The following is a 25948-nucleotide window of genomic DNA, read 5'->3' on the forward strand; positions in this document are numbered from 1 at the left end:
ACAGACTCACACCAAGACAAGAAATGGACCACACACTATTTGAGAAGAAGAAATACATGTTAAAGCACACACAGGGAGAATCAAGTACACGAGGAAAGCAGGGATCTGAGATGCTCGGTGATTGGACACTGCTCAACAATTCTTTGCAGTGGGGATACCAGTGAGACTGGTTAAATAGGCTAGACAATGATCAGTACTCTGGGATGAGTGAGTGGAAACAGGGGCGTGGCTGTAGTGCAGATGGTGGGACTGAATCAAGGCATACAATCTCAGGTCTTGGAGGTATTGATTTTCAAGTGTAGATTTTCATCCATATAAAGTGGTGATAAGATTAATGTAACATCCATCCACCCATTTCTGCCACTCATCTGGGTACGGGTTGTGGGGGCTGCAGTCTGAGCAGCGATGCCAAGACTTCCTGCTCACCAGCCACCTCCTCCAGCCCCTCTAGGGGGATACCCAGATGTTCCCAGGCCAGCTGAAAGGTATAATCTCTCCAGCGTGTCCTGGGTCTGCCCAGGGGCCTCCTCCAAGTTGACCATGCCTGAAGCACCTCCCTAGGAAGGTGTCCAGGAGACATCCTAGATAGATGCTCACACCACATCACACCACATCAGCTGGCTCCTTTCAATACGGAGGAGCAGCAGCTCTGTTTTGAGCTCCTCCAGAATGTCCGAGCCTCTTACCTAGTCTCTAAGGCTGAGCCCAGACACCTAGACAGGAATAGGGAAGCTCATTGTTTCTAACCAAAGCTCCTGACCATAGGTGAGGGTAGGAACTTAGATTGGCTGGTACAGTAGACAGGGTAATAGTATCAAATACAGTTATTCCGCTCACAAAGTCTCGCGTCTTATCGAAGTCACCCTTCTGTTTGCTGTCACTAAGAACTGTTGCTTCAAAATTTGAACCGGTCCAGCTCTTCACCTACATAATGTGTCTGAAGTTTGGAAAAGATATTATGCCGACGATCAAGTGAGGCTGTCCTCCTCTTTGATATGTGGTGATGCATCAATTTTTCTGCAATTTGTCTCAAGTCACATCACCCTTACAATATGTCTGCAAAGGTTAAAAAAAGTCTCTGAAATATTTCTTGAGTTATCACACCAACGTGACCAAGTGTCACGTTTTGGCTCTCATTATGCAGCAGTGCTTCAATTTTGGGATGATGTGCCTTAAAACTTGATTAAATCCAGGTCCTAATCCCATCCATCAAATACTTTCTGACCTCACATTCACAAGGTGAAATGTCTGCTTTTGCTCATCTCTTTGATGCCACTAAGTGTCATTGATTCAAACTCTGAGAAAGGTGTCTCCGAACTGCCCTCTTCTTTGCTGTCATGATACGGCGCTGCTTTAAAACAGCAGCCTTTTCACAATGAAGTTCTGTGCTGCTTTGAGCAGCTGTTTAAAGCTAGGATGTTGGACATCTCTGGGTCCACAGTTCTCAAGGCTGATCCTCCGATTAGTTGTGAACCACCCAGTATCACTGAGACTGCACAGATGGTGAGGCAGCTTACCGTGGTATCCGCAGTGAATTTCTCCAGGCCTGTGGTAAGGCCGTCCTCCTGGCGTTGCAGACTATCTTTGCTTCCATTTAATAGACAGATGTCATCCTTGCATCCTTGCTAGGGTCATCCTCAACAAGATCCATGATCACTTGCTCGCCTATCAGCGGATAGCACAGTCTACCATCAACTGCATCCTAGCACTGAAGGTTCTCATCAAGCGCAAACATGAATATCGGTAGAGGTTCTTGACAGCTTGTGTCAATTTTTGCAAGGTGTTCAACTCAGTTGACAGAGCTGCACTGAGGGACACTTCACTGGACCCCCCTGAAGTTGCTAGACATCATGGATGGCCTGTACTTTGGTTACTGTAACTGCTGTACAGAGTGGAGGCAGAACCTCTGCATTCTTTCCAGGGAATTCTGGGGTTCATCAGGGGTGTGTTCTTGCTCTGTTCAATGCTGGCATTGACTGGGTGTTGGGCAGGGTAGCGAAAAATGATGTGATCTTAGCAGAATCAATGTAGGCTCTGATTGAGGCTCTCAAGAGACTGAGCGAGTGCCTGGGTTTGCGAGTGTCCTGGTTTAAAACCAAGATACAGGCCTTTAATAACCTCTTTAGGCACAGTTGTCACCAGTGTGTTTGTCTGCAGAGAGCATGTTGACCTCGTCGGAAGATTCACTTACTTTGGCAGCGACATTCATGTCTCTGGTGACTCTTCCTATAAAGTCAGTAGATGCATCGGGAGAGTGTGTGTGTGTGTGTGGGGGGGGGGGGGGGGGGGTCATATGGTGGCTGTACTGGGTTGTGTGGCGCTCCCAATATCTTTGTAAGAGGAAAAATGTCCAAGTTTTTAGAGTCCTTGTGCTCCCTGTCTTGCTGTACTGCTGCGAGACAGGGACACTGTCCAGTGACCTTGACCACCTTGGGTACACTGGTTTAACATTGTACTGAATGAGCTGTTGCTCAGGGAGGCACATTGCCTACATTGTGAGGGAGCGTCAGTTACGGCACTATGGCCATGTGGTGCAATTCCCTGAGGGTGATCTGGCTCGCAGGAGCCTCATTGCTGAGAACCCGAGTGGCTGGTCCAGGCCAAGTGGACACCCACGTACAGTAACACCTGGCTGCACCAGACAGATGGGCACTTTCAGAGGGTGGGAGTGGACCACATGTTGGCCTGGGGGGTCGCTCACCGGGATAGGTGATTGGTCATGGTAATGCACTGTACAAGTGCGTGCTTCCCAATCTGACCTGAGCTATGTACTGTATATGGTTCAGGTAACTTAGTCAATGCTATGGGCTGCAAATATGTTTCTTTTCTTGATTTAATGCAGGCACTAAAGTACAAGACACAAAGCTTACCAAAATAAATGGAACAGTGTCTATATTGCAGTGGTGGTTATATATGAACATGAACAAAATGGACAAATTACAATATTACTATATGCATAACAATTCTATTGGATAACAGCTCATTAGTAACATTGCGTGCGACTGTGTTCATTAACGTAGGGTGTTTTTGGCTTATGTCACATTAGTCTCTATTGACCCAGCAGGGCACCTGTACAATATTTTTTGCGCTGAATAAAGAGTCTGGATAATTAAGTTATAAAGCAGTTAGTCTATGTGTGAAATGTTTTCTATGTCCTGTTATGAATAAAATATGGGTTTATGAGATTTCCATGTCATTATATTCTGTTTTTATTTACATTTTTTTGGAATTGGGGGTGTATTTTGTTTCTAAGTATGCTTGTTTTTGTGGTTTGCACTCACCCCCATAGTTGGAGTCTGGAGAGATGTAGTTAGGTTGATTTACATTCAATTCACAGTTCAGTTTTCCACAGACCGTGCACAATATGGCATTTTGTCACTGCCTGCAGCCCAGATTTCAGGTGTAGCTGACTTTTTGTGCATAGTCATCACTGTGCATATCTTGTGCACGCAGTTCAATGACAATGGAAATGAAGGGTTAAAAACCACACCAACAGGAAATGCAACATTATATCTGCGTGTCACATAAATTGTGAGTGCAGTGTATGAGTGGCACAACTGCAACGATGTGCGGAGCATTCAGCCAGTGTCGGTCAGTGCTGGTAACCGGGGCGAGCAGGGGCCTGGGGCTACAACTGGTCAAAGACTTGGTGAAGAAGTCTGAAAGGCCGGCTGTGATTATCGCGACTGCCCGTGACCCAGCGGCTGCAGAGGTACTATACCTTTTCTACGCATCAGGGCACTGCACATCAGGGCTGTGCTGAGACTTTTTGGGGGGCAAGTGCTTAAAGGTTAAAATAGGGGCACTCAGTACCAGGGGTGTAAATTGTTCGCTACAAGTCGATTCAATTGCGATTATTGATTAAACGACTAGATGTATTGAAATTCTTTAATTTCTATCCCAATTAGACTTAGTTAATCAATTATTTGAGTAATTTGATAACCTAAATGGTAACCTTTCATTTTTGACTGAAGAAAATTTCACAAATATTACCATGGGAATTTAACTACATTTTATATGCATTAATATTGTACTAATAATAGGCTAAAACATAAATGGATAGGCAGAATGCACTCATTTAATTGTTGATGGTCAGTCTCCAATTTTGCATAACCTTTATATGTGTAATGCAGAAAAACAATGTTGCAGTTGCTGTTTTGGGGTGGTTTTACAAAGTTAGTTCATAGAATAGAGCAGGGTTCTTCAAAACTGCACCTCAATTCCAAATCCAGGCCTTATTTTCAGTTCTCGCAGGTAGTTAGTTTAATAATTACTGATTCTGATTGGTCAGAGGCTTCACACCTGACTGACAGGTAAAGGAAGGCTGGAAAACCAGCAGTGCTCGGACCTCGAGGACCGTGATTTAAATAATAGGGAAATAGAGAATAGAATAGAATAGAATAGCCACAGTATTGTTATTCAGAACATTAACAACCGGTTAGTGCACATCAGAACAAAATTACATTGCATTGACTCACCATTGGCGTAGCAGAGTGTGTTCATATTAGAAAAAACTTAAAAATATAGAGTCTAAATAGAGAATAAATAGGAAATAGAATATACATGAAACTAACATAAAATATATTAATAGCAGTATAGCAGCAAAAACCAGTGTACCTCAAAATTCCTGTTTGAATGTGTCTTGGTTAACTAAGAATCCTTCAGTGTTAAACTCACAAGTTCCAGAAGCTCTCTAGATACACCATCCGAAGCTCGTCGGTGCTCCATGCAGCTACCTATCTTCTGCTAGTCCTATTAGTACTAACAACATATTTGAATCTTTTTTCCCATAAAACAATCTGATCTTTTTAACTTCATTCCTGCTGCAAATCCTGTACTAGCCTTGCTGACCCAATTCCTACTCAACTTCTTCAGAAGACTGCGCCATTGATTAGTACTACACTGCCACTGATCAGTACTACACTGCCATTGATTAGTACTACACTGCCATTGATTAGTACTACACTGCCATTGATTAGTACTACACTCTTAAATTCGTTAAACTTGTCTCGTCGGTTTAAATATGTTCCAAAACCTTTTTAAAGTTGCTATTATTAGACCTGTTCTCAAGAAACCAAATCTAGAGTCTAGTGATGTAGAAAATCATCGACCTATCTCAAATCTTCCTTTTATTTCTAAGATCTTGGTTTGCTTAAAGTTGTTGCTCCTCAATTGCCTTCCTTTCTACAGAGAGACAATACCAAGGAATAGTTTCAGTCTCAGTACAGATCATGGCTGTGATCAGCTGTGATCAGCTTATGGCTTCTGATTGTGGCTACATACACTATATGGACAAAAGTATTGGGACACCTGGCCATTACACCTACAGGAACTTTTATGACACCCCATTGTAAATCCATAGGCATCAATATGGAGCTGGTCCCCCCTTAGAGGCTATAACAGCTGTCGCTCTTCTGGGAAGGCTTTCCACAAGATTCTGAAGTGTATCTGTGAGACTTTTTGCGCATTTACCCAGAAGAGCATTTGTGAGGTCAGGCACTGATGTCCTATCTCAGTGTCCTCCCTGACCTAGATTATCTGGTCATCCTGGAACTGTTACAATCTTCATTTTTTCACCTACTTCACAACTTGTCTTCTCTTCTTGCTCTGTCTAGCCTCTTAAGCACAGAATGTCTCAAACCACTTCCTCTGCTACACTTGAAAGGAATAATATTCAATTTAATAATATATATATTGCACTTACATCTCATTTGCATTTTAAGATATACAGTAATGTGAAAAAGAAAGTACATCCACTTTCAGTCCAATTCTAAAAAAAAATCGTCTGGTCCTTACCAGGTTCTTAAATGTACTTGAATCTAACCTCAGGTTATAAAACAACACAAATCAGATTCCGCCATTTCATTTTTTTTTTTTTTTAACAAAAATAAAGCGAAATCGGTGAAGCCATGTGTAACAAACTAAACACACCCCATGATTCAATAACTTACAGAACCACCTTTAGCAGCAATAACTTGAAATAATTGTCTTCTGCGTGGCCTTTTCAGTCTCACATTATTGTGGAGGAAGTTTGGCTCAGGAGTCTTTCCTTATCACTGTCACCTCTGACTTGCTTTCTGGCAGGGATAATGTATAGCGCATTGAGGCAATGTAACGTTCTGAAAATGCATTATATAAATACAATTGAATTGAAATGTAAAAATACTGTAGAGTACCTGTAGAGCTCACGCACAAATTTACATTAAATAGTTTGGGCAAAACGGGCGGGGGCTCAGGCACCCCCAGCCCCCAAACCCCCCTCCGTGCATGTTGCACATCATTTACGGGTGTCAAGGGAGGAGCTATCAATTTGCCGGAGACTCCCTGAACTTCCAGGAGAAGTGGGAGAGCACAAATTAATACGGCATAATTTTTTTAACACAACATGCCAAGAGCTCCATATAAGGGGCTTTTTAGTTATCTGATCACTGGATAAATGTATCTTGAATTAGGTTTTTTTTTTTTTTTTTGCAATTTTAGGAACTTCAGAGGGTTGTTAAAGAGCACTCCGGCATCCATGTCGTAACACTCGGTGAGTAGAGGGTGAAAGTGGCGCATTGGCACTTTCACCATCCTGAAAATGATTATATTAAACTCCCTTCATTTGTTTGCATAAAATGTTCTTCCAAAATACAGTAAGACCCAGTCCCAGGTCAGGTCCTCTCAGCGAATGAACCGCACTTGGCGCTGGCCCCTTTAAAAGCCTGAAGTAAATGGTGTGTGAGTAAATGGTGTGTGAGTAAATGGTGTGTGAGTGCGCCCTATGATGGGCTGGTGCCTCATTCCGGGTGTTTCACTACCTTGCACCCGTTGGCTCCAGACAACCTGAACAGAACAAGCAGCTACAGAAGATGGATGATGCTCAAACTATTATGTGTGCAAACTTCACATTTCTCAGTGTGATAAGACCATTTAACTGCTGTCTTCTCACAGCAGATAAACTTTTTAATTTTCTGAATAACTCATACAGTATTAAAGAAATGATAATTCAGCTTCTTTTTATGTCACAACATAATGCATTTCCATTCCTGTAAAGAAGACTGAACAAGGTGGGGTGAATGTGAGTCTGTCTCAAATCTTTCTTGTGAAAATTATCTTCAGTTTAAATGCATAGGGCCTGTTGTGAGGGTGACTCAGAGTGAGTGTAACGCGTAATGAAGGTGGGGTCTCGAGAGGATTGCTTGGGATTCAGCCTTGGAGTTTTCATATCCTGCAATGTGGAGCCCAAGGCACTGGCAGATTGTTGAATGTTACTCGTGAAAAACACTGAATTGTAACACATTAAGAAAGATTTAATGAAGACAGCACCAGACATTCATATGACAGTAGTCAGTGTTGTATGTTGGCAAAAATCTGGGAAATGTTATTAAATTTGTGTGTGTGTGTATGTGTGTGGCAAAATGGGCAGGTGCTCAGGCACCTCCAGCCCCCAACCCCCCCCCTCCACAAACTGTAATTGGAATTGATTGCAAAGGTAGGGAAACTAAACTCAGATTCAGTTTTTAACAGTTTTGGATCACCTGATATTTGAGTCACTATAAGAATGTAATGAATGTGATACTAATTATCATCCTCTAAGATGTGACCAGTCAAGCCAGTATAGATGCTGCTGTTGAGGAGGTGTCACCTTTGGTGGGGGCAGAGGGGCTGAACTGCCTTATAAACAATGCAGCCGTTGGCGGGTCCATCAACCTCAAGACGGTGACAGCTGAAGAGATGCTGAAGACATATGAAAGTAACACTGTGGCCCCTCTCATGGTCACTAAGGTAAAGTTGTGTGGTCCTCTGGTAATTAAGAAAGCGTAATTAACTGATATATGTTTATAGTTTTTTGGGGTAGCATTGTCATCTTACCAGTGGTGTCAGCAGAAAATTTTGATTGTGGTAGCCATCAAGGGCCAGTTATATTTTTAGGAATGGCTGCACTGCACTACAAAATAATGCATAGTTTTTTTTATATTATTTTGATATCTGGTGGCAAACGGGGGGGTTACTTATTTACTTGTCCCTTTGATCCAACGCTGCGTCTCACAGCTCTGTGACGGGGGGTTTGAATCCCACCCACAATCTTTATATGGAAATTCTGTTTTCTCCCCATTGAAAGGTTTTCTTCTGCAGTACAAAGACATGCAATTAGGTTCATTAGTATCTCTAAGTTGCCTGTAGCCTGTGATTGTTTGTGTGTGTGAGCTGCAATGGACAGGGTGTATCCGCTCCTTATGCTCTATGTATTTAAATGGACTAATGTTGATTTTTTTTTTCAAATTTCCCATCACTTGCATGAACTGGACAGCTCTGTCTCTACCAAAACTTGATAACAGTATTTCTTGTCATTTAATTTTCTGATTTTTAAGGCTGCTATATTCCTGTTGCAGGCCTTTTTGCCGCTTCTGCGAGCAGCTGCGACACGTGGCTCTGGAATGGGGATCCACAGAGCTGCTGTGATCAACATGTCCTCCATTCTTGCTTCCATTCAGCTAAACTCTGGAGCTTTGGCGGAATTCAAGTGTTATCCATACAGGGCCTCCAAGGTGAGCGCTCAACTGTTCCAGAATCAGATCTGAGCACCTCAGTCCTCTGCTCGCCTTGAATGAATTGTGACGTGTGTTTTGATGTGCCATGTGCTGAATGTTCTATCACAAGGATGTTACAGCTGCAGCATGGATGAGACTGGTTTGATGTAGACGTAGAATAATTTGTGTTCCAAAACAGTAACTTGGATTATAACCAAACCCAGTTTTCAACTTATACCGTAATGCAATGCAAAGGTGAGGTCTTTCAATGACTGACCACTCGTAATACAAACAAGATGGCGAAAGAGACCAACCTATTATACACACGTAGGAATAATAAAAAAAAAAAAAATACTAGCGAAATTTTTTCATTTTGAAATAATTAAAATAAATAATTAAATGATAAGATAAAAATAGTATGTTGTACCTGTATTTTACTTTTTGAAAAAGTCAGATGTCAGGGGTCCAAGTGTCTTGGAAAGTTGTGTCTTGAATCATCAAATTACATTTTTAATATAAAGAACATTGAGTGAAGGAATTAAATATTTCACACTACAACCATAAAATTTTTCTTAAGCTGATCAGAACCTGCTTTGTCTCCCTTCTGATGTGGTTCCTAACACAGGCAGCCTTGAACATGGTGACGAGGTGTCTAGCCGTAGATCTGGAGTCGGAGGGAATTCTCTGCGTGGCCGTTCACCCGGGCTGGGTGCGCACTGACATGGGGGGCCCACGGGTGAGTGATGGATGCTCTTTTGATGTTGTTTTTTGCTCATGTGTGGACCCTCTTGATAGTGAGCATCAGGAACTTCTGCATGATCCACACCCTTATATTCTGTGTGCTGTACTTTTTTTAGGGTGAACTGAGTGTGGAGGAGAGTGTTTCCTCAATCCTGAGTGCGCTTGCTGGATTGTCTGAAAAGGATCACGGGGGATATCTGGACTATGCAGGGAAAACACTCCCTTGGTGATATTTCCTTTGGGAATATATTGTGTGCATCCTCTGTATTGCTATCTGGCTGTGAATGTCCAATTCTGAAATAAATGAAACTGGCTAGATATTCATTGACTTCTGGTATTTATACTTTCTAAATACTGCGAAAAACATGGTAAAGCCATGGTCCATGAGGCAGCACTGTTAACTAGCTTTCTTGATGGTTTAACCTCTCCAGCTAACAGGGAACTTTCCCAGAACGTGAGGTAACGTTCTGTGAAGGAACGCTCAAAGTTGGCAGAGAATATAATGCAAATTTCCACGTTTCTTTATGTTTCAATGAAGATTCTGTCAATGTTAGCACAACTATTTCCTCAACACCCTTTTAACGTGGTTAATGTTGAAATGGCTTTATTAAACACTGCCTTGGTGATATTTCCTTTGGGAATATTCTGTGTGCATCCTAAAGTCCTCTTTATTGTAACCTGGCTGTAATCGTCTAATTCTGAAATAAATTAAACTAGCGAAATCTTTCTTCCTTTCTGTGTAAGTGATGTGATGGAGTTTAGCACATCGCTCTCAAGCTCCTTGGGGTGACTCTTGTGAAAGACGTTATATAAAAATTCATTGAACTGCAAAGCACAAGCAAGTCTAGAAAACTGAAGCATGGATGGGTGGATGGGGGTTGTTATTTACAGAGGTGGAGATTTCAGGTTCAGAGAGTACAAATCCAGACCAAGATTTTGTTTCAACCAAGCAGTTGAGTATAAAGAGTCACAGTCACAGAGTAACTCAGCTGGCTGGTTGAAAGAGGAAAAGGAGCAACTCGGCTGGTGACTGTTTTACAAGTAGAAAGGCAGCCTTATGATTAAATAGGTTATAGTAAATGTGTCGGATGAAGGTGGTTAAAATATCAGCAATATGATCTTGCGCAGGCCTTGGTTTCCTGCCACTGTCTCTTCCTGTTCTTAGATGTTCATGCTCGAAGTTCTAGTGGCTTTGCACATATCTGCATGCAGAACAACATGTACAGTCCTGCTGGCATCCTTTCTATGATAGAAGGGAAACCAAACTGGTCAGTGTGTAATGGCCCTTTGTTAAATCTGGAAAGACACAGTATTGGTGGTAAGTTGTGAACTTATGGAATTTTCCACATGCACTTAAAGATGATGACAATAGTGATGAAGGTGCAGTGATCGTACCTTTCAGCCTCAGGTAGGGTAAGAAGTCAATGATGGTGTGTCACAAAATTACCATAAATATTGGCCTAAAACCACACATTAATGATGTCATAGCTGTCCTTCAGAGAGGCTAAAGCAGCTCATAAGAGAAGAATTGAAGAACACTTTAAAAACAACAATCCAAAGTCTGCTTGGCGAGGCATCCAGCAGATCACAAACTACAGAAGTAACAGCAGAATGATTGACGGTGATATCTCCCTGGCAGAGAGATGAAACTATTTTTTTGCCAGCTTTGAGGCAAGCAGTGTGTTAAAAGAGGCAGCCATTACCTCTTCACCTACCTACAACAATGGGCTAACACTCACTGTGCAGGAGTATGAGGTGAGGCGAATACTTAGTAAAGTCAACCCAAGGAAAGCTGTAGGTCCAGATGGAGTCACAGGAAGGGTTCCAAGAGACTGTGCTGAACAACTCGCAGGGGTTTTCACAAGAATCTTTAATCAGTCACTCTCCAAATCTATCGTCCCATCATGTCTCAAATCTGCTACAATAATTCCCATACCCAAGAAAACGCCCATAAGCAGTCTTAACCCTCTGGAGGGCCTTTTTGTCCGTCACTGAGCAGTTGGTGTACCGAGTGGATATGCAGTAAGTCAGCACACTCTCAATGGAGCAGCGGAAGAAGGACACCAGCAAGTTCTTTTCCAGGTGGTTTTTCCTGAGGATTCTCAGGAAGTGTAGTCGTTGCTGGGCCTTCTTGACCATAGCGGTGGTATTGGTGGTCCAAGTGAGATCCCCCTCAATGTGTATGCCCAGAAACCCATTCCACGCACTCCCCATTAATGTGGAGTGGATCAATATCTACCTTTTTCCTACAGAAGTCAATGATGAGTTCTGTTGTTTTTGATGTGTCCAGGATTAGATTATTGTCCGTACACCACTCAGTCAGTCTGCGGACCTCCTCCCGATAGGCTGACTAGTCTGACTAGGCTGAGCGGTCTCCAACACCCAACTCCAGGGACTCCAAAAAGGGTGGGTATTCTGAACTGCCACTTGGCACATAAGCGCAAACAACAGTCAGGACCCATCACTCGACGGTGAATGGAGGCTACCCTCTCGTCCGCTGCGGTAAACCCCAATGTACGGGCGCCCAACCAGGGGGCAATAAGTATGCCCACCCCCGCTCGGCGCCTCTCCCCGCAGGCAACTCCAGAGTGGAAGAGGGTCCAACCCCCCTCAAGGAGACTGGTTCCAGATGCCAAGCCGTGTGTCGAGGTGACGGGGAAGGAGCCTGAGCTGGTGCACGAGGTTGTCAAGTTCCGACTAGATATATGTTTATACTTGTAATAGCGTCACTGGTTGAGGACCCTCTGTTCATCTCTCAGAAATCGGAGCCCTTGATAATTCACGGGACATTCTACAAGATACGTACATTAACTGTCCTGGATTGTATCACTGCAAAAAACTAGTATAATCAAAAACTGTCTAAAACTAACTGGATTCTTTATTTCTGTGAGTGTTTCTGTAAAGGAAACTCTTTGCAAGAATAAGAAAAACAATATGTAGGCTTTATTGTCACCGTTCTTCCATTTGATCAAATTTTGGCCACATTTCTTCCTTTTGCAGCTCATTTGATAAACATAGATTATAAAAATTGAAACAATGGAGATATGAGAGTAGACATATAGGAAGCAGTAAACAATTTGAGCAGCGGATTCTATAAATATGCGGGAAAATAGGTTACAGTGTGTTGAGTTGTGGTATTTGCAACTATATTTACAATATTTCCTGAGAAGCAAGATGTTGGTAAGTTTGCAGAGAGGAGAACAGACCTCTGGGAAATAAAGAGTTTCTCATTCTGTTTGTTTTATATTAAAGTTTATAATAATGATATTTCAATTCTTGTATATTGTCGTGACTCATTTCTGATAGAATGGCCCTTCTTCTGGTGACAGCCTGTACGGTGACAGACCTGGTGACAGACCTCGGATTTCACTGCTTTGGCTCCACGCCGTCTCTTTGTTCCTCATCCTTTCATTGTAAAAGCTGCCAGTACCTTCACTACCGTCTCTATTACCATACAGACACTGTTCTTATTCATTTTTCTTTGGTTAACACAGTGGTTTAAAAACATCAATAAAAATATTTAATAGCACTGCCTTGTGTTCCGTGGGTTTTTATTGTTTTTTTTTGCTGTATTTTTGAAAGTAAAAATAACACACAGAGGTCACTGAATATCTAAACGTTTTAATTTCAGTAGTTAGACCACTCACAGCAAGACTACAGCAAAGAGGACTTTATAAAGGATGCATAGAAAAATCCCAAAGACAATATCACCATGGCAGTGTATTCCCCGTGTAATCCAGATATCCCCCGTGATCCTTTTCAGACAATCCAGCAAGCAGACTCAGGATTGAAGAAACACTCTCCTCCACACTCAGGTCAGGCTAGAGGAGAAAAAAAAACAGACACACACACACACACACACACACACACACACAGAGAAAGGTTGTGAATCATGCTTATATTCATAATGCTCACTATGATAAAACTCCTCACATGAGCAAAATGACCTCAAAAGAGCATCCATCACTCACCTGTGCCCCCCCCATGTCAGTACGCACCCAGCCCGGGTGAACGGCCACGCAGAGAATTCCCTCCGACTCCAGATCTACGGCTAGACACCTTGTCACCATGTTCAAGGCTGCCTGTGTTAGGAACCACATCAGAAGTGAGACAACAAAGCAGGTTCTGATCAGCTTAAGAATATTTCTATGACTGTGTTCCAAATGGTTCACTCATTCAAACACTATTCCCTGCACAAAAAAAAAAAATTTGCTGTATAGGGAATTATGTTAATAAGAGGATAATTTGGAATACAACTCTCCGAGATGCTGACACCTGACATTTTCAAAAAGCAAAATTCATAAGCAACATAAATGAAATAATATAGAACATGGATGTGTGATTCTGGTAGGTTATTGTTTCATATATTTTTATCATATTGTACTAACTATTATTTAAGTAGTTGATATGTTATCTTCAGTAATTGCCAAGCTTGCTAGTATCATCATCCATCCATCCATTTTCTATTCCTGCTTATTCTACGCGGTGTTGCAGGGTCCAGAGTCTAACCTGGATACTATGGGCACAAGGCAAGGAGTAACTCAGGACAGGGTACTAACTCATTGCAGCTAGTTCTTAATGAAATAAATGTTATAACTGGCCAATGACATAATGTTTTTTGAATCAGACATTTTGTTATATTATTGGTAAGTTATCAGATTTTATTACATTAAGAATGGAACAATTATTATATTCCAGTTATTGCCTTAACAGTAGTTATTACGTTTTTGGCTGCCACACCAAAGTCACAATTCATACAAGCAGAGCAGAGGACTGAGGTGCTCAGATCTGATTCCGGAACAGTTGAGCGCTCACCTTGGAGGCCCTGTATGGATAACACTTGAATTCCGCCAAAGCTCCGCAGTTTAGCTGAATGGAAGCAAGAATGGAGGACATGTTGATCACAGCAGCTCTGTGGATCCCCATTCCAGAGCGACGCGTCGCAGCTGCCCGCAGAAGCGGCAAAAAGGCCTGCAGCAGGAATATAGCAGGAGGAAAAATCAAAATGAACTAGTAACTGCAGGCAGTAACGAACGGGTCCAAAGCGTAGGATGATCGTCCTGGTAGGACAAACAGTAGAGGAGGGAACTAACAAGTCAGACAGAAGTACAGGTCAGCAGATGTCAGACAGAACAGGACTGGTTTGGGTCAGATGGTCTGAGTAGTAGGTAGAAATCAGAATGGAGATTGTTGAGTGTCGGTCTAACAGGTCAGCAAATGTAGGGCAGAATGTAGAACCTTGTGGTGGAGTGCCTGAGCCTGACTGAATGCATGGTTTGGGTCCTATGGTCTGAGTAGTCGATAGATTTAAGCACCTTCATACCTGATCTGGTAAGTCTGGATGTTACAGGGTTGCTTTGTTTATACTGCCTGTGTTAACATGGGCTGTGTTGCATATTCTTAACAAAGTGCTGAGTTGCGGGACTGCTGCATGTAACAGCAGTGATGTCATGCTGTATCCTATTCTAGGCTGTTCATTTACACAGGAGAAAGGCTGGAAGTATTGAATGGCATTACTGAAATAGAGAACTGACTAATTTATTAAAAAATTGTAATTGCTGCAGTGTACACAGCCTGAAGTATCATTAAAGTTTGATAAATTTCTAAAAGTCATGAAAAATGAAAGTGAATGAAAAATATGGACTTAGATGAAGGGAAAGGTGATTAATCTTTGAATGTTTGATGAAAAATAAGGACATTTCAGCTGCATTACCAAAGGTGGGTCTTAGACATATTTGGACAGTGGCTGTAGCGCCCTGTTTTACCAATCATCACCAAAGTTGGAGGGTCTGTCTGTAGTCCAGTGATACAGAAGTGAGTCAAATTTTGTGAGGATTGGATGAAGCATGCCTGAGATTTAGGTGTTTGAATGAAATGGGCATGGAAATGGTGCGGCCAGCAGGTGGAGCCAGCGCTCCATTTGATAACTGCTGTTCAATACTGAGTCTGATAATGTTCGACGAGGCAAATGGGTGAAAAATGAAAGGAAATTAAAAATATGGACTTAGGTGAAGGGAAAGGTAGCAATTCTTTCAAGGTTTTATGAGAAATAAGGGCATTTCAGCTGAATTTGCTAAGGTGAGTCTTAGACATATATGGACAGTAGCTGTAGCGCCCCCGTTGGACCGATCGGCACCAAAGTTGGAGGGTCTGTCTGGGGTCCAGTGCTACTTTAGTGGGTCAAATTTGGTGAGGATTGGCTAAAGCACGGCTGAGATTGAGGTGGTTGATTGAAATGAGTATGGAAACAGTGCAGGTTGGGTGTGGCTGGTGACCATACTGTACAGGCAGGTCAAGTTATTTTTATAAATTATCCATAAGGGCAGTGTCTTGATTGATTAACAGAATGACCTAGGTGGGGTGGACATTGTAGGAGTTATAGGAATATGTCATTTATGGAGTTTTTAAACATCACGAGGGATTGCAAATCACTGTCATTGGACGGTACATATATCTTGATTTGGCATCATTCACAGAACTTGGAGAGTATAAAGGGTTTTGAGCAGAAAAGTCCTGTTTTCAGACCTATATAAATTATGCAAAAACGCAAAGATGGTGAACCAAGTTCTACATGTTGTTTGATTTGGCATGTCAAACTGAATTGGCCTGGTAATAAATGTCAACTGTAGGCTTGACAGTTTTGGAGAAATAGGCAGAAACACAAAAGTTGTCACTGTAGCGCCTCCATCTGGCAGACTGGGGTTCCCTTACCAGGGTGAGGTCAGGGTCTGTAGACACATGGATCATCCAGATTTAGTTGAGATTAGTGATTAGTAGGCCTGTCAAATGCATCCTTGAATTTCATTGGCTAATTATGGCCACCATTGTATGACTAATGACTGCCATACTACGGATCTGACTTCAGGCTTGGCCATAGTAGACATATGCCAAATTTCACTTGGATAGGCCAAGCAGTTCAGGAGATATTGGAAGTAGGTATTTGTAGCGCCCCCTATTGACTAAATGCGGGCAGCTTTGTATGGTGTCCCCAGAATGGAGCAGGGAGGTATGATTGTAAGTTTGGTTAAGGTAGGCTAAGGCAGGGAGAAGTTATAGCAGTCAGACTGAAACTGGCCAAATTTAGGTTGAGTTTGGGCGTGGCAAATGGCCGTATGATACAGAAACGTCAGACTTTTTTTTATAACAATTGATCAGCTCAGGGGACTGATCGGTTTGACACCTCATTTGTCTGATTTGGTCAGATAGTGTAGGACTTTAAGGCAGAAGTAAGTTTTGTACATTATGCAAATTAGCAAAAAATCTAAGTAGGCGGAGCCTAATAGTTTCACTCTGAAAGTTGTAGGAAATACCTGCATGCATCTGTAGAAAAAAAGAATTTTGATTGTAGGACTAACAGGACAGGAGATATTGGCCGAAAAGTGTATGGGGGCGCATCTGACTGACTGACTTGGGTTGGAGGGTCTGAGTAGTGGGTAGGAATTGACATCATCCTACCAAGTTTGGTCGGCCTCAGTCTTACGGTTTAGGCTGTCCATTCAGTTTTAGGGCAGAAAAATAATAAATACTCCTAAGAAAAACAATAATGGTCCATAGCACTTCGTGCTTTGGACCCTTAATTAAATAACAATTACTGTCATGACCTGCACATCCAGTCCTCGTGTGTGCCACGCCCACCTCGTTAACCGCGTGTGAATTCCCATCTTATCAGCTGTCTTGCGTTTATTCTGATGTCATGTCCTGTATTTAGTCCGCGTTCAAGTCTGTTTCCCCAGGTCTGTCATTAATGTTGCATGTCTGGAGTCTGTTTCCCTGCCAATAAACCCCGTTTTGTAGTATTTCCGGCTCCCTTCGCCTGCTTCCCCGTCCCGACACAACAATTGCCGTTATCAACATTTGATAAACAGAGCTATTCAGTTCATGCAGACAATGGGACATTTGAAAACAATAAATGTCTTTGAGGGAGAACATGACAACTGCATACAGAGAATGCGGGTGATACTCCATCAAAAATGTATGTATATAAAAAAAATAAAATCATGATTTCTTCATTTGCAGAGGATCGTACCTTTTCGGCTGCTACACTGAGTTTTTTTTTTTTTTTTTTACCACGGTGACCATGAGAGGGGACACAGTGTTACTTTCAAATGTCTTCAGCATCTCTTCAGCTGTCAAAATTTCAAGGTCTGTGTCCCCATCGATGGCTGCATTAATTGTTTATAAGGCAGTTCAGCCTCTCTGCCCCCACCAAAGGTGACACCTCCTCAACAGCAGCATCTATACTGGCTTGACTGGTCACATCTTAGAGGATAAGTATCACATTCATTACATTCTTAGTGACTCAAATATCAGGTGATCCAAAACAGTTCAAAACTGACTCTCAGTTTACTTTTCCCGACCTTTGCAAACGTTTCCAATTACAGATCACATTAGCAAGATTACTTTTTATTTAAAATCAGCTTAACAGTGATCGTTTTACTTAACAGTAAAACACTTTGTAATAAACATACATTTTCATTTGAAAATACTATTCATTCCCTTATCTTAAGATCATACACACCCCAAAATTAAAAACTTTTCTCAGATTTTTTCCCAACAAATAGGCCTATTAACTATTGTTATTTTAACATCCTACGCTGATTACGTTAAATCGTTGCTAAGCTTTCTAACAAAAAATGAACTGTTTTAAGTGTGTTTGAAAGAGAAGTAATCTATAAAAAATGAAAAGGAACGGAACTGAAAATTCTTTTCAGGACAGTACGAGTGCCGATGCACCACTTGCGCCATCTGCTGGCAGGATCAACTTACCAAGTGTTACAACGTGGACGCCCGAGTACTCCTTAGCAACTCTTTGAAGATCCTAAAATCGCCAAAAAAAAACGTCATTCAGTATACATTTATCAAGACTGCGTAAAGCGATCAAATGTCGACCTAGTATCCCATACGAAATGAATGCCTTTACGAATTATTACTCCGTGTCTCATTTATAAAAACGCATTCCAAACATCACGTAATATTTACTATAACCAATTGGGCCTGCTGGAAACAGGATAACATCTTCTTTAAATCTGCATTAAATCATGCTTATGCCATAGTACTAACCGAACTCAATTTGAGCAAAAAGTGGACATATATTTAGAAAGCATTTTAAATACACAACCTAGAAAAATGCTACAAAAACGCGCGTTACCTTTATGATTATGATCAGTTAACAAAACAGTAATTATCAGTATATGACAATGAAGAGTAAAGTACCTCTGCAGCCGCTGGGTTACGGGCAGTCGCAATAATTGGCGCCGACCTTTCGGTCTTTTTAGCCAAATCTTTAACTATTTGCAGACCGATGTCCCTGCTCGCCCCGGTTAGCAGCACTGACCGACACTCGCTTAATGCTCCACTCATCGTTGTAATTGTACCATGCATACACTGCACTCGCAATTAATTAATGTTATGCAGGGAAAATGTTGCAATTGCTATTAAGCATTTCAGTGAAAATGACGTCTTTAAATGATATAGTGTCATAGATTTTTGCGTTGATTAGCTTGGCCGTAGGTTAAATAAATTCACTGATGATAGATAGGCCTATACGGATCCACAATGGAAAATGTAAAAAATGCTCGATGTAAAAAATAATAGAAGTTATAATGCTTAAGTATTATGCTGTAAAGCATGCAAAATAATACAAGAATAATAGTAATAGTAATAATAATTGAAGAAATTATAGATAATATTAATAATCATCTGAATGCAGTTTAATGCTTTATGTTAAAAATATATAAAACTGTATTTGTTATGACGCTCTAAGACCCTTGATAAATGTGCATAACATTCCACTATTACATCATTTATACAAAGTGGTTCATGAAATGGGAAGGGGGAAAAAAGAATGCCAGAAGACAATGCGATAGAGGAATGAAAAAGTCCTGAGTAGGGAGAAAAACAATCTTCTGGTGGTTCAAGTTTCGCAGGCTGCTCAAAAGCCTCTGGGCATGTTAACACGATAGAAAACAGAGAAACTGGGCCTGCTTTAATAAAAGCAGGGTGTAAACTATCTCACAGTCGATGTCCATGGATGAGTTACTTTTCCAGGTAGGTCTGTGCAGGCTGCATCCACAATGAAACTCTCTCATGGAACTGAACCTTCTTTATGTGTCTTTGTATAAACATGTCCTGTTTTTTTTTACTAACAGATATAATTTGATTTCCTATATTGTCACCAGGTCAATAGTCAGGGAAAAGTTATGGCTTTTCCTTCTTTGTTTCTCTTCCTGCTTCCCACCAGGACATACGTGTCCCAGCTGCCTTTTCGGTTTTTGTCCCCTGTGCTTCTACCAAAATTTGCCTTATTTTTGTTCCACCCCACTGCTTTTGTTACACCCATTTCCACTGCTGTCCCAAAATAAAACTCCTGTTTGTTCCTCCTATTCCTGCGTCATGTTGCTTTGTTTGCCTTAAGGTCACTGCAGTTAATGTTGCAGACTAGTCCTGGATTCCTGTTGGAGGTTTTTCTGGAGACCCTGCATTGGTATCAGTGTGAACCAGACCTATATCTAGTGGCTTACATATCAGTGGAAGCCCAGTATAATTTCTAATGTATGTGCCATATGTCTAATTAAACAAGGCGAAGGAATGTTGTAGCACTTCATCTAAGAGCACTTCGCTGTCATGTTGTCATGGTCGGTACCTGTCTGGTCCTCTCCCATGTTACATCTCCCCATTTGGCCAGTAGTTCTCGCTGGCCATCCTGTTTGGTGTTATCCTAGTGTGTTTCCCTGCTTCTTGGGACACCATGTGGCTTAATAGGCTAAGTGGTCGGCTGTTTGTCTAGACTCCCCTTTTGATTATGGGTTCAAGGCTGTTATTTTATCATTAATCAATTATGACATTTCATGTATTCCATGCTGGAACTATATTAGTTAATTATTAACTAATTACTTAACTGCTATCTATTTTTGTTCCTAAATGGAATACATGAACCGTCAGGATTGATTAAAGATTAAAAACCATGGTATCAGTGTGTAACTAACACTCAGTTATTGGTTAATTAATGCATTTAGTAAGCATATACTACTACATTATTTGTGTCCCCTCAAGTAGTGACAGGCTGCATTAAATCATGCTTATGCCATAGTACTAACTGAACTCAGTTTGAAGGGTGATGATTAATTTTCTATAACTGCACACGTAGTTCCATCCAGGTGATTCAGAGTAGTAAATCAATGCGCAATTAAAATCTTTAATTGTAACGTTACTGTTAATTAACATAAACTATCAAAGCAAAGAAACTGCTACAAATCACTTACACAACAGCAGTGCTTCAGGCTGAATATCAGGACCAAAATTACTATTACTAGTAACAGTGTAGGTGCATATGAAGTTCAAACTGAAGTTGCATAGTTATATTTGTATTAAATAAACCTCAACTGCACTACTCAATTGTTCTAAGAATGCAGTTCATGTCTTGGAGCAAGAAATGGATTGGTGTCAACCCGTACATAGCTACAGCGATCCTTGGATTTCAGCCACTTTCCAGTCAGGCCTGAAGTTCACCTTCCTTTCACAGTAACAGCTGTTGGTGCCTTCATTAGTGTCGCTGTTAACATACAGAGACTTATTTTTCGTTTGTTCATGCACAGGTTTAAAAAACATCAATTAAACTAGTTAACAGCACTGTCTCATGTTCCTTGGTCTTTTATTGTTTTATTTTGCAGTATTTTTAGAAAGAATAAATAACAATCCCAGAGGTCACTGAATATCTAGCAATTTGATTTATTTCAGAAATTAAACAGTCACAGCAAGATTAGAATAGATGACTTTTTAAAGGATGCACACAAAATATTCCCAAAGGAAATATCACCAAGGCAGTGTTTTCCCTGTGTAATCCAGATATCCCCCGTGATCCTTTTCAGACAATCCAGCAAGCAGACTCAGGACTGAAGAAACACTCTCCTCCACACTCAGCTCACCCTAAAAATAATAGTACAGTACACAGAATAAATGGATAGGGCTTGAATTATACAGATATTCCTGATGCTCACAATCAACAGGATCCTCACATGAGCAATATGACCTCAAAAGACTATCACACCGCAGGAACTTTTTTCAAGAACCAGAACCTTTTTTCCTTTTGTTGTGTTCACACTGTAAGAACTGGCAATATAAATAAAATATAAATAAAAGGCTGAGTCCCATTTTTATCTTGATCGATCCCCCCAATAACTAACTAATAACTAATGAAACGACTTGTTTATCCTCTGTTGTTTTTGGTGATGTAGTTTCACATGAAATTATGTGTGAAGTTTAACCTATGACATTTTTGCATCTTCCATGCTTAGCTAGCATAAAGGTCCCAGTTCTTGTTTTGTGATGTGAAAGCGACAGACAAAAGTGACCCGGAGCTATAAAAGTCCCCAGTCAAGATGGCCCAGGAACTTGTAAACAGGGACCAGGTTCCGGAACTTCGGCGTGAAAGAGGCTTATCACTCACCCGTGGGCCCCCCAAGTCAGTGCGCACCCAGCCCGGGTGAACAGCCACACAGAGAATTCCCTCCGACTCCAGATCTATGGCTAGACACCTCGTCACCATGTTCAAGGCTGCCTGTGTTAGGAACCACATCAGAAGTGAGACAACAAAGCAGGTTCTGATCAGCTTAAGAAAATTTCTATGGCTGTGTTCCGAAATGGTTCACTCCCTGTCTCCCTATTCCTTACAGAGAAAAATGTAATGAGATGATTTGAGACACAACTTTTCAAGACACCTTGACCTTTGACACCTGACTCATTCGAAAAGTACAATACAGAAACTGGAAGAGAAGACAGGAGGAGATAGTAGAGTAAGGCTTTACTCGGATCCACCATTTGCCCCACAGCCACGCTCTTGTTGCCAGTCGCTCTCCCCGGAGTTCTGACAGCTGTAACTTATTGTCCTAACAGTCAAGGCTATTTAACCGGTCTAGCTGGTTTCCCCTGTGTTAGGAATTATGGTTTACTAAGTGTTTCAGATCTCTGCTTTTCCACAAGTCCTTGATTCTCCCTTTGTGTGGTTTGACAAGTGTGTTTCTCCTGTTACCCGGCAAGTGTGTGCCCTGATCCCTGTCTCAGTGTGTGTGCACTGTTTATTCTATGTGTTCACGTGTGCCTACCCTAGCCTTCACCCCCAAGTCTGACCGTCAGGCTTCGACAGCCTTAGGTTCTGGTTCTAAGACTCCTGCTTCGTGTATTGGTTTCCTGTTCTGTGTTTGGGTCCCCTGTGCCTGAGATATCTCGTTAGAGAGAATATGAAAGTCTGGGCCTCTTGTTTAAGTTATCGTTTAATATTATTTTTATTGTTTAATCATTGATACGATAACACTTTACTTGATGGGGCACAAATAATACAGTATTATACTATTACTTATGCATTAATTAACCAAGAAACTAAGTCTTAGTTTCTGATCTCATGTTAATTAATCATTAATGAATCGTGATGCATGTTATGTGTCATGATCTGCTCCGTCTGATCCTAATGTGTGCCATGCCCACCTCATTACCTCGTGTTCATCCCTGATTGTTCTCACCTGTGGCTCGTTACCCTTAGCTTGTCTTTTGTATTTAGTCCCTGTCTGAGTTAGTCTTCCCAGATTAGTCACTGATGTTGTCCTGCGTAGTGCCTGGTCTTGTCCGTGTCTGCCCGTCTGTGACCAATAAAACCACGTGTATTAGACTTCACGGCTCCGCTTGCCTGCTTCCCCGTTCGCCTGCATGCCGGATCGTGACATTATGTCTCAAGCAGTCACTATATCTGTTAATTCTGTAAACTTTTCTGAATTACTGAAGGAAATACTGAAGGAACTACTAAGGAACTGCTGAAGGAACAAGTAATGAATGATGCAAGTGAAATACTGATCATGTTTGTACATCATTTATGAATCATAACGTATCTTTTATCTCAAGTAGTGACTGTATCTGTTCAGCATTTGTTCATAATTTGTATTTCAGTAGTAACTGAGTAATTGTGCCCCATCAAGTAACATGTTACCATCAATACCTATTATTCAAAACTGAAATGCCATCTTCAGTGATTGCAAAGATCATGAGTATCATCATGTTACTTAATGTTTTATAATTATGCCTGTATTTCCACCATTTTGTTTGTATAACAAGTAGTCTGTTGACAAAAGCTGTCACCATTGCAATGCAATATGGTATTCATTGAACATGGGGTCAGATTTGCCTAAGCAGAGGAGTGTGGTGCTCAGATCTGATTCTGGAACAGTTGAGCGCTCACCTTGGAGGCCCTGTAGCCATAGTACTTGATGTGCGCTAAAGCTCCCTGGTTGAGCTGGATGGATCCGAGACTGGAGGACATGTTGATCACAGCAGCTCTGTGGATTCCCACCCCAGAGCCACGCGTCGCAGCTGCTCGCAGAAGCGGCAAAAAGGCCTGCAACAGGAATATAGCAGGAGGAAAAATCAAAATTAAATATCAAGAAATCATGATTTCATCATGCTTTCTTAATTACCAAAGGACCACACAACTTCTTTTTACCTTAGTGACCATGAGAGGGGCCACAGTGTTACTTTCATATGTCTTCAGCAAATCTTCAGCTGTCACTGTTTCAAGGTTGATGGACCCGCCAATGGCTGCATTGTTTATAAGGCAGTTCAGCCCCTCTGCCCCCACCAAAGGTGACACCTTCTCAACAGCAGCATCTATACTGGCTTGATTGGTCACATCTTAGAGGATGATAAATATCACATTCATATTCAGATTATCTTAACAGCAATAATTTTTTAAAGAAACATTTTGCTATAAACATATATTTTCATACATTAATTTTCCCAGTTTTAGATGATACACATCCACAAATTAAATTCAAATTTAATAACTTTCACAGATTTTTGCCAACATATAACATTAAGTATTGTTAAAACAACAGTCCATGCTGATTTTGTAATATTTTTGTTGAGCTTCTTAAGAAAGATTGTTGTAAAAGTATTCCCTGCCTTGCGGCCTTAGCTTCTAAGATAAGCTCTGGATCCCAGCAACCTTGCACAGGAGAAGCGGGTACACAAAATGGCCGGATGGATGGATGGATGGACAGAGGGAAGGATGGATTGAAGTTGGAAAAGGGATCCAGAGCTTATGAAAATCCGATTCAGGACAGTACGAGTGCCGATGCACCACTTGCGCCACCTGCTGGCATGATCTACTTACCAAGTGTTACAACGTGGACGCCCGAGTACTCCTTAGCAACTCTTTGAAGTTCCTACAATCACCAAAAAAAAAAAACGTCATTCAAGATACATTTATCAACGTTGCATCTAGCGATTAACGCCTTGCATGTAGGCTAGTATTTTATTTACAAAACTGCATTCAAACATCACATCAAATTCGGAGGCGGTTCTAAGGACACGGGGGGGGGGGGGGCTCCACAGACATGACAAAATGTATTACCATTATTTTACCGTATGGTCTAAGTTAATAATATCAACAGATATTTTTCTGAAAAACAGAATACACAAATAAAGCAGATTTGTCGTGGCAGTGTACTATGTAATCGGCCGTCGAGGGGGCCCTCCCAGCTTGGGGCCCCAGGCAACTGCCTCCCTTGCCTGTCCAGTCTCTACGCATCTGGTCAAATTCACTTACCGCGACAATTGTAACTTCCTGAGGCCTGTATCACAAAGCAGGATTTCTTGCTTAGCGAAAAGACACTGTCGAATTTAAGGTAGTATCAGCTAAATGTATGTCTAAGAAAATGCAAGAAATCCTGCATCGCGATACAGATCACTGGAAACAGGTCAATATTTTGTTGATCTTTTAACTATTTAATGGACTTAATCAGAAAGCGTTTTCAATACATAGGCTAGAAAACCGCTATATAAAAAACACGCCTTACCTTTCTAATTATGATCAGTTATACAACAATAATTATCAGCATATAATAATGAAAATATAGGATATACTACCTCTGCAGCCGCTGGGTTACGGGCAGTTGCGATAGTAATCGCCGGCCCTTCGGACCTTTTAGCCATGCTTTTAACTATTTGCAGACCGATGCCCCTGCTCGCCCCGGTTACCAGCACTGACCGACACTCGCTTAATGCTCCGCTCATCATTGTAATTAAACCATGCATACACTGCACTCGCAATGTATCTGTTATGAAGAGAAAATGTCGTAATTGCTGTTTAGGCGTGGTTTTTATACTTCATCGACATTGTCATTACGTTGGGCGTACATAAAATGCACAGTGACGAGTAAGATGTTATCCTGGGTTTTTACATTGAACAGTTGTGCCCATAACATCTTAATGCAACAAATCTGCCTTTAAACCTTAAAGTTGCGTGTGATTTTAGCGTTGTTTTACAAGGCCTTATCTTAAATATATGTATTGATGAGATTTGTAGGGAACTACATTGGAAAATAAAATGGGAATAATCTTCCATAGTTAATTCATCCAGATTAATCCAGAAAAGCGATATAAAAGTTTTATTGTTCAAATATTATACTATTAATAATACAATAATAATATTAGATATGTAAAACCATATGAATGCAGTTTAACAGATATAGTAACAAATATAGTAACTGCTTAGAATAAAAGTTACATCATTTTTCACTAATGAACAAATATGAGATCATTATGTAACTTGTATTTTTCATGACTTGTTCCTTGTTCCTCGTGACCTGTGCCCAACGTCATGCAGGTGCTCCAATACAGGCCAACAAGTTCATAAACAATCACAACACATC

At 41.2% G+C, this 25948-nt stretch overlaps 1 protein-coding gene and 1 pseudogene across 2 annotated transcripts; one reads left to right on the top strand and one right to left on the bottom strand.

The window, feature by feature from the left end:
* The first annotated feature begins 3546 nt into the window (after positions 1-3546).
* Positions 3547-9980, top strand: LOC111859501 (C-signal-like). Of its 2 annotated transcripts, none has more exons than XM_023842240.2 (6): positions 3547-3712; positions 6481-6532; positions 7580-7767; positions 8376-8531; positions 9139-9249; positions 9371-9980. In XM_023842240.2, the coding sequence occupies exons 1-6, from the start codon at positions 3566-3568 to the stop codon at positions 9482-9484; spliced, it is 768 nt and encodes a 255-aa protein (XP_023698008.1). In that variant the 5' UTR covers positions 3547-3565; the 3' UTR covers positions 9485-9980. The 2 variants fall into 2 exon arrangements, with proteins under 2 accessions (XP_023698008.1, XP_072554786.1); XM_072698685.1 differs by having other exon boundaries at positions 7673-7767.
* A 2873-nt stretch (positions 9981-12853) lies between these two features.
* Positions 12854-25396, bottom strand: LOC111859448 (uncharacterized; annotated as a pseudogene).
* Positions 25397-25948: the final 552 nt, after the last annotated feature.

The sequence above is a fragment of the Paramormyrops kingsleyae genome, chromosome 13, assembly GCF_048594095.1.
Source record: "Paramormyrops kingsleyae isolate MSU_618 chromosome 13, PKINGS_0.4, whole genome shotgun sequence".
In the NCBI taxonomy this organism is placed as follows: domain Eukaryota; kingdom Metazoa; phylum Chordata; class Actinopteri; order Osteoglossiformes; family Mormyridae; genus Paramormyrops; species Paramormyrops kingsleyae.